Source organism: Carcharhinus amblyrhynchos, chromosome 2, assembly GCF_965287045.1.
Source record: "Carcharhinus amblyrhynchos chromosome 2, sCarAmb.v2.hapA, whole genome shotgun sequence".
In the NCBI taxonomy this organism is placed as follows: Eukaryota; Metazoa; Chordata; class Chondrichthyes; order Carcharhiniformes; family Carcharhinidae; genus Carcharhinus; species Carcharhinus amblyrhynchos.
The window spans coordinates 112,439,309-112,448,162 of record NC_137325.1 but is presented as its reverse complement, the minus strand read 5'-3'; the positions used below and the strand labels follow the sequence as shown (position 1 = coordinate 112,448,162).

General features: G+C 48.6%; 1 protein-coding gene across 1 annotated transcript; it reads right to left on the bottom strand.

Annotated features, from left to right (window-relative positions):
- Positions 1-2,695: 2,695 nt before the first annotated feature.
- ptf1a (pancreas associated transcription factor 1a) lies at positions 2,696-3,750 on the bottom strand. Its single transcript, XM_080217288.1, has 2 exons — positions 3,147-3,750; positions 2,696-2,898 (listed from the first exon to the last, which is right to left on the bottom strand). The coding sequence occupies exons 1-2, from the start codon at positions 3,748-3,750 to the stop codon at positions 2,696-2,698; spliced, it is 807 nt and encodes a 268-aa protein (XP_080073414.1).
- Positions 3,751-8,854: the final 5,104 nt, after the last annotated feature.

The following is an 8,854-nucleotide window of genomic DNA, read 5'->3' as shown; positions in this document are numbered from 1 at the left end:
GCAAATTGGAACATTTTAATAATATATGTCTTGGGCAGTGTGTTTTAGCGAAACACCCGGGACACTGGTGATAAAGTCACTGACTGACTATCAATGGCGACTGTCTACAAGCGAATAGCCACAATAACAAGTTACATTTGCTGATCAGTAAATTTGGATGTCCAAGCCTTTCCAGTAAGCATAAGGTGTCCCTTCATTCCCTCTGCCCATCTTTAACTTAACATTTCTGTCATTTCTATTTAAGAAATCTACTTGTCTTTTTTTTCTTTAATTTTAGCATTACTTTAGCGAACAGTGAGTGTTGACCAGTAAGCAAGTGAGAAGCTGTCATTCTCAACAGCCACAGTCAGAACTAGCTTAAGCAAGACAGGAGAGTGACAAGATAGAGACCTTAGTGTTTTATATATGAGGACCTAGTCTTCCGCTTGATCTACACAATACTAAAGGATGCTTTGGGGCATTGTATTCAGACAAACAGAGGAAAGCAAATGAAAAGGTGCTACCTAAACAAGGGATGTAAAAGCTTTAAAAAGTGCACTATCACACTGGCAAATCAGTTGTGAATTGACAATGTCTACAAATACAGAAATCTAATTAGTACTTTCAAATGTTTAATTAAGTTGGCATCAGATTTGAAAGTATTTGTTTATTAATAAATATAATGCAATTAGATCATTTTAAATAATTATTTAATAATTTCAGTTGTTGTGTGCTATTGTTAACAGTGCCACAAATGATCTTAATTACATATTTAGTTACAATAGACATTATTTATTTTTATGCACGTGATATTGTTTCTTACAAAAGATATATTAAATGAAGAAGTTGAAGCAAATAGATGCATAAATTGATACATCCCGGCTAAATGTCCTAAGCTGTCTGACAGGTCAATTATGAAATCTGCAACAACTGCTGTTCGAATATGTTCAATAAATAAGAATAATTATGCATTTGCTTACAGTCACAGTTCCCATCCGCTTTGGCACACCGTTTCCCAAATCTGTGGGGATCATTGCATTGGCAATGTGCATGTGCAGGTCTGAACAGGGCATCTGCCTGGGCTCCTGCTATCACTTTAACCCCTGAGCTGCTGCTCGCTGACGTCAGAGCCGCGGAGAAGCTGGGACACAGACTGAGTGCCACGGGAAATTTCCCTTCTCAAACACCTGCAGAGTACAGCACCAGGCAAGATTGCAAGTAAATGGGAACGGGGGTTTGTCATGGTTCTCTTACAACTTTATTCGTCCTCTTTTTCTGAAAAAAAACAAGATGACTGACTGGTCATACAGTACGTTGGAATAATAACACACAAAAAAAGTCACCACGTTGTATTCATTTAGAATTGCACAAAGCTTTCGAGGTAACAGGGTATTCGGCTGCAAGGTGCATACAAAAGAATTTAAGCCACCTTTAAAGCCACAGAATTTGTTGTCATTCAACATGCAAAACGTGATTTTACTGACTCCTTTTAAGATTATCCTTTATCATTTCTCCTTATGGATGTTATAATATCATTTTACACATTCCAAACTAGCTGTAATGCAATTCTCTAAAAAGTTGTATTATTTTACGGTCAAATGAATCAAAGAATTATAACGTTTTTGTATTCTGTAAAATGCTATCGCGACGCCTCATTGGGCTGATTTTAGAACTGCTTGCATATTCTGAAATTATTATTGCTTTCCAAATTAGAATACTTAATATCTTATCACCATATTTTAATATGGTGCACTGTACTGTTTTTATTTTTATCTGATGTGCTTCTATAGATTGATTGACACTTGGCTCTCAGACGTCATGGAAATCATTGTACACTACCCTGTTTACAGTGTTTTCTGTATTTTTGAATCTTAAATGTATTGAATCTGTGCAGTTATGCACCTTCTGCACTGCTCTGGATATTGTAATAATACGATAACTTATGAATGATTCCTTTTGTATTTGAGAATGTGTGTAAAATAAGAACGGGTTGCAGTAGGGAATAATAGAAATAGGCCATTGAAAATGTTCAACTTGAACAATCAAAACTTAGCATTGCCTTTATTGGCTTGTTTTTTTTATATGAACGCGCGCTTTTGGTCTGAATCACCAACTATCCATGAATTATAAGTAACAATTTATATATCGAATGCTAAGGCAGTGAAAGTGGAGTAACGCTTGAATTTGTTCAGCAATGAATTTTACTTTATTGCAGACAGATGCAATGTGACATTTTGGATCATAAATTGGAATCGCTCCATGGATTGAAGGTATTTTATAGTTACAACATTGATCTGAAGCCATGTGATTTGCATAATTTTTGAAATCACCTGATACCAATAAAAAGTGTGCATTCTATCGATGAATTTATTTTGCACCAAAGATATATATTACAATAAATTAATTGTTATATATAGAAAAATATTCACTAGAAAACCTTACGCAATAATGTACTATTAGATTAAACATCGTAGAAAATATTAACATTAAAAAGTTGATTAGCACATAATTTGATAAATTAGGCATTCCAGAGTATCTTACACAAAAAAAAACTTATCTCAGATAATAAATATATAAATTAACGGTTCCTCGGTTTACACATCCATATATTCTAAATCTCATATCAACAATTACATTTCAGAATATATTAATTTTCATTAAATAAACATGATTGATGATTAAAGTCCCTGCACTGAATTGCGAACTATTCCTATTTCTATGACACAAAATCAAAAGGTGGCTCGTTCTCAATGTTGTTTACATTTGATTTGCTATTAGATTTTCTGGGATCTTCGGGAGTCCACACTTTGGCTGTTCTGATAATGTTTTGTTCTTTAAGCTGTTTCTCATCAGTCCACGACAAGGAGTGCCCTGCGAGGGGAGGCAACCCATAGTCTGGGTCATTTGGTGATGGCGACCCTGGAAGGGAAAACAAGAGATATAAATACCCTGTACCTAAACAAAACTACACATAAAGCATGTATTCTATAAACACCTTCGCCTTTATGCCAGCATTATTTCAGATCAAGCAGCAACGTGGCAATATATTAAAATTGCACTTATATAAATATCTTTGACGTTACAGTGCAACAGCTAAGGTGTTTAAAGTCACAAGCCAACAATTTCCAAACGGGGCTGCAGTATAGAAACACATCAGATGCACTTACTTGCACCTCTATGACAGATAATGACTTTTTTAGACTCGATTGCAGAATCGCTGTTGGGATTTCTTAAGGGCATGTCGGATTGAACAAGCTCTGTTAAGAAGTTAATGTAACCGATTGCCAATCGGAGAGTATCAACTTTTGAAAGTCTTTTTTCATAAGGCAGCGTTGGTATGTGAGTTCGGAGACCTTCAAATGCATCGTTAATAGACTGCATGCGTCTGCGCTCCCGCACATTTGCAGCCTGCCGAAGGTGCTGCATTTCAACTTCTGAGCGGATCCTCCTGCGCCTTTTCGCAGCGCCCTCGATCCCCTTGAGCCGGGGCGACAGCTCCGAGGTGCTGTCCGGGCAGTCGAAGGAGAAGGGCGATGAGGACGACGTGAAGGAGAGGATGCCCGAGTCGCAGTGCTCGGTGTCAGGGGCCGCTCTGCTCTCCCTGTAGTACTCGCCGATCTGGCTGCTCAGAAAGTCCACATCTTGCTCCAGGAACCCGCCCGCGCCCAGGTGATCCCGGCCCGCCTGCTCCGCGAACAAATCCTCATCCTCAAAGTAGGTGGCGGCCGCGAAGCTGTCGATGCCGCCGAGCTGCTCGAGCACCGTCTCCATGGCTGTTGCCCGGTAACCGGAGCCGGGACGCGAGCTGGCGCTGGGCGCTCGTGAGTGACCCGCCGGGGCGGCACGCGAGGCCTCTTATAGCACAGGCAGCGGCGCGTGCCGCCCGGCCGCCGCCACAGCCAATCAGAGAGCAAGCTGGCAGGCAGCCCGGGAGCGCGCTGTGGGCGGGGAGGTGGGGGGAGGAGGGAGAGAGGATGGGGAGGAGGGGGTAGAGGATGAGGAGGAGGGAGAGAGGAAGGGGAGGGGGATAGAGGATGGGGAGGAAGAAGTGAGGATGGGGAGGTGGGAGAATGGGGAGGTGGGAGAGAGGATAGGGAGAAGGGAGTCAGGATGGGGAGGAGGGGATAGAGGATAGGGAGGAGGGGGTAGAGGATGAGGAGGAGGGAGAGAGGATGGGGAGAAGGGGAGGAGGGAATAGAGGATGGGAAGGAGGGAGAGAGGAAGGGGAGGGGGATAGAGGATGGGGAGGTGGGAGAGAGGATGGAGAGGAAGAAGTGAGGATGGGGAGGTGGGAGAGAGGATGGGGAGGAGGGAGAGAGGATGGGGAGATGGGAGAGAGGATGGGGAGGGGGGAGAGAGGATGGGGAGATGGGAGAGAGGATGGGGAGGTGGGAGAGAGGATGGGGAGGAGGAGAGTGAGGATGGGGAGGAGGCTGGGGAGGAGGGGAGTGAGGGTGGGAGCAGACGGGGATGAGGGGAGGGAGGGTGGGGAGGGGGAATTAGAATGGGGAGGAGGGACTGAGGATGGGAGGAAGGGAGTGATGTTGCGGAGGAGGGGAGTGAGATGGAGTGGAAGGAGTAAGGATGGGGAGGAAGGGAGTGAGGATGGGGAGGGGGTGGGAGGAAGGGGAGGAGGGGAGGGAGACATGGGGTGAGGGGAGTGAGGATGGGGAGGAGGGGAGGGAGGATAGGGAGGATGGGAGAGAGGATGGGGAGGCTGGAGTGAGGTTGGGGAGGAGGGCAGTGAGGGTGGGGAGGAGCGGAGGGAGAATGGGAACGAGGGGAGGGAGGATGGGGAGGACGGAATTAGGATGGGGAAGAGGGACTGAGGATGGGGAGGAAGGGAGTGATGTTAAGGAGGAGGGGAATGAGATGATGAGGGGTGAGGATGGGGAGGAGGGGGGTGAGGATGGGGAGGAGGGGAGGGAGGATGGGGAGGAGGGGAGGGAGACATGGGGGTGAGGGGAGTGAGGATGGGGAGGAGGGGGGAGGGGAGAGAGGATGGGAATGCTGGGGAGTGAGGAAGGGGAGAAGGGGAGTGAGGGCGGGGAGGAGAGGAGGGAGGATGGGGAGGAGGGAGTGAGGCTGGGGAGGGGAGAGAGACATGGGAGGAGGGGAGTGAGGATAGGGAGAAGGGGAGGGAGGATAGGGAGTGAGGATGGGCAGGAGAGGAGGGAGGATGAGGAGGAGAGGAGTAAGACTGGGAGGAGAGGATGGAAAAGAGGAGACAGAGGTGAGCAGAGATGAAGATTGGGGAGAGAGTGGGATAGGAGGATTGGGGAGAGATGGGGTGGACGGAAAGGAGTGAGGAGGAGGGAGTTAGGATGGGGAGAGAAAGAAGGAGAGGGGAGTGTTGGGGAGAGGGTGGAGGAGAAACGGTGGGAAAAGGAGTGGGGGGAGAGAGGAGTGGATGGGGGGAGTCAGAGGATGAGGGGGAAGAGGAGTAGAGAGTGGGTGGGGTAGGAAGCAAGGAGGAAGGAGGCGGAGGATAAGGGGGCAGTGAGGGGAGGGGGAGGAGAGATGGGGTGAGCTGGAGTTAAGAGGTAAAAGAGTGGGGAATAGAGAGAATGAGGAGAAGGGAAGAGTGGGTGGGATAGGAGGAGGAGGAGAGGGAGAGAAGCAGAGTTTAGGAGTGGGAGGGGGAAGAGTGAGGAGGGAGTGGAATTGGAGGAGTGGAGATAGGGGGTTTGTTGGAGGCAGGGTGAAGAGGCAAAGAGGAGAGGGAGGATGAGGGGGTAGAGGAGGTGGGGACTGAGAATGGGGTTGGAAATGAGGAGAAGGAGAGAAGGGAGTGATGGGGAGAGGGTGGAGAAGAAGGGGTGGGAAAAGGAGGGAGAGGGAGAGGAAGAGTGGGAGAGAAGAGGGGGGAGAGAGAAGAAAGGGCAGCTGGAGGAAAAGGTGGGAAATGGAGGGAAAGAGGAAAGAGAGGGGTGGGGGAGTGAAAGGGGTGGATGGAAAAGAGGGAGGAAGTTTGGAGAGGAGAAGGGAAAAATGAAAGAGGGAGGGAGAGAGAAAGGGCGAGAGTGGAGAGAGGTGGGAAGGAAAGAACAGGTATTGGAGAGAGAAGAAAAGGGCCTGCAGGGAAAGAGGGAGAGGAAAGAAGGGGAAAATGGGAGGTGGTAGGGAAAGACGAGAGAGTGGGGAAATGGGAGGGAAAGAAGGGTGAAAAGGGAGGAGTGGGAGGGAAAGGGAAGAGAACCGGTAAAGCATGGGAGGAAGAATGGGATGGAAGATAGGGTAAGAGAGTTGAAGGGTTAGAAAGTGGGGAGAGAAGCTGAGGGAACAGAAAGAGAGGGGAGAGTGGAGGGGAAAGGAAAGAAGGGAAAATAGGGATAGAAAGGGGAGAGAGGAGGAGGAAAGAGCAATGAAAAGGGGGAGAGAGGAAGAAAAGAGGGGGTTGGGAGGGAAATAGAGCAGGGAGAGAGATAGATGGGAGGGGGCAGGAAGAGGGGAGAGAAGGAGGTGAAGAGAAGGGTGGGAGTACAGCCCCTTCAACCCGCTATGTTGCGCCGACCTGTGAAACCAATTTAAAGCCCGTCTAACCTACACTGTTCCAATGTCATCCATATGTTTATCCAATGGCCATTTAAATAAGAACATAAGAAATAGGAGCAGGAGTAGGCCATCTAGCCCTTCAAGCCTGCCCCGCCATTCAGTAAGATCATGGCTGATCTGTCGTGGCTCAGTTCCACATTCCCGCCCTCTCCCCATAACCCTTAATCCCCTCTCTTATCAAAAACCCATCAACCCGCGTCTTAAAAATATTTAGCGAGGTAGTCTCCACCACTTCAACGGGCAGAGAATTCCAGAGATTCACCACCCTTTGAGTGAAGAAGTTCCTCCTCAACTCCGTTCTAAACCGCCCCCCCTTTAAATGCCCTTAATGTTGGCGAGTCCACTATTATTGCAGGCAGGGCATTCCACACCCTTACTACTCTCTGAGTAAAGAGGGAGACTGTAATGTGGAAGGGAGGGAGAATGTTGGGGGGGTGCGTAGGATGAGGCTAACAGGAGTTGCAAGGTAGATAATTGGATGAGTGAGAATGGGGCTGTGAGGGGAGGAAAGTGAGGGGGAGGGCGTGAGAGGAATGGGTAAGGAGGGGGAGATGGAAGGGGTTGGGGAGGGTGGAAGGAGGGGATGGGAGAGAGGGAGGTTTTTAGAGGGAGAGGTAGAAGGGCAGAGGATGAGGAATGGAGGAGTTGGGAAGGAGGAGGAGGGAACAGGAGAGAGAGAGAGGGAGGGAGAGAGTGAGACGTGGAGGAAGGTGGGAAAGGAGGGAGGGGTGGAGGGAGGAAAAGAATAGAGGGAGATGGAGAGAGGGGGAGAGTGGTGTAGAGGGAGGGAGGAGAATAGGAAGGAGTTGAGTCGAAGGAAGGAGTGGGTAGTTTGAGTTGGGAGAGAGGGTGAGAGTCAGAGGGAACAAAGAGAGGAAGGGGCAAGTGGAGCAAGGGAGGGGATGAGTGGAGAGAGAGAGAAAAGAGAGAACAAGAGTGGGAGAGAACACATAAGAACATAAGAAATAGGAGCAGGAGTAGGCCATCTCACCCTTCGAGCCTGCCCCGCCATTCAATAAGATCATGGCTGATCTGTCGTGGCTCAGTTCCACTTTCCCGCCCTCTCCCCATAACCCTTAATTCCCTCTCTTATCAAAAACCCATCAACCCGCGTCTTAAAAATATTTAGCGAGGCAGCCTCCACCACTTCAACGGGCAGAGAATTCCAGAGATTCACCACCCTTTGAGTGAAGAAGTTCATCCTCAACTCCGTTCTAAACCGCCTCCCCTTTATCTTGAGGCTGTGCCCCCTAGTCCTACTGTCTTTTTGGAGCGGGAAGAGTCTCTCCACCCCTATCCTATCCATCCCATTCATCATCTTATACGTCTCAATGAGATCTCCCCTCATTCTTCTAAACTCTAACGAGTACAAGCCTAGTTTATTCAGCCTCTCCTCATAGTTCAACCCCCTCAACTCCGGTATCAGCCTAGTAAACCTCCTCTGCACTCCCTCCAAGGCCAAAATATCTTTGCGCAGGTGCGGCGCCCAAAACTGCACACAGTACTCCAGCTGCGGCCTCACCAATGCCCTATACAGCTGCAGCAAGACCTCCCTACTTTTATATTCAATCCCCCTCGCTATGAAGGCCAGCATCCCATTCGCCTTCCTGACCACCTGCTGCACCTGCAAGCTGGGTTTTTGCGACTCATGCACAAGGACCCCGAGGTCCCTCTGCACCGTCGCCTGCTGCAGTTTTTCGCCACGTAAGTAATAGTCCTTCCTACCATTATTCCTACCAAAGTGGACCACCTCACACTTGCCAACATTAAATTCCATTTGCCATTTCCTGGCCCATTCGCCCAGCCTATCTAGATCCTTCTGCAGACTCTCCACACCCTCCGCGCAATTTGCCGTTCCACCAATCTTGGTGTCATCAGCAAATTTTGACACCCTACACTCGGTTCCCTCCTCCAGATCATCTATATAAATGGTAAAAAGCTGAGGCCCCAGCACCGACCCCTGGGGCACTCCACTAGTCACCATCCGCCAATCCGAATAGCACCCGTTGACCCCCACTCTCTGCCTCCTATTTGACAACCAATCCTCTATCCACGCTAACACCCTACCCCCAACTCCATGTCCCTCGACCTTGGGAGAGTGGGAGGAAGAGAGTTAAAGAGGGGAAGAAGATGGAGGAGAAGAAGAGGAGGGAGAGAAAGGGGATAAGGAGGGAGAAGGGGATTAGAGACGGAGAAGTGAGAGTTTGGGAGAGGGAAAAAGAGAAGAAAGGAGGAGAGGAAGAGGGGGATGACAAGCGATGATGAGGGAAAGAGGGAGATAGGGGAAGGAAGAGAGTGGGAGGTACAGAGAGAGGGAGGG

Coding starts and splice junctions, on each gene's coding strand:
- ptf1a (XM_080217288.1), bottom strand. CDS start 3,750: ATGGAGACGGTGCTCGAGCAGCTCGGCGGCATCGACAGCTTCGCGGCC. Junction 2,899..3,146: donor TATCTGTCATAGAGGTGCAA/GTAAGTGCATCT, acceptor TTTCCCTTCCAG/GGTCGCCATCACCAAATGAC.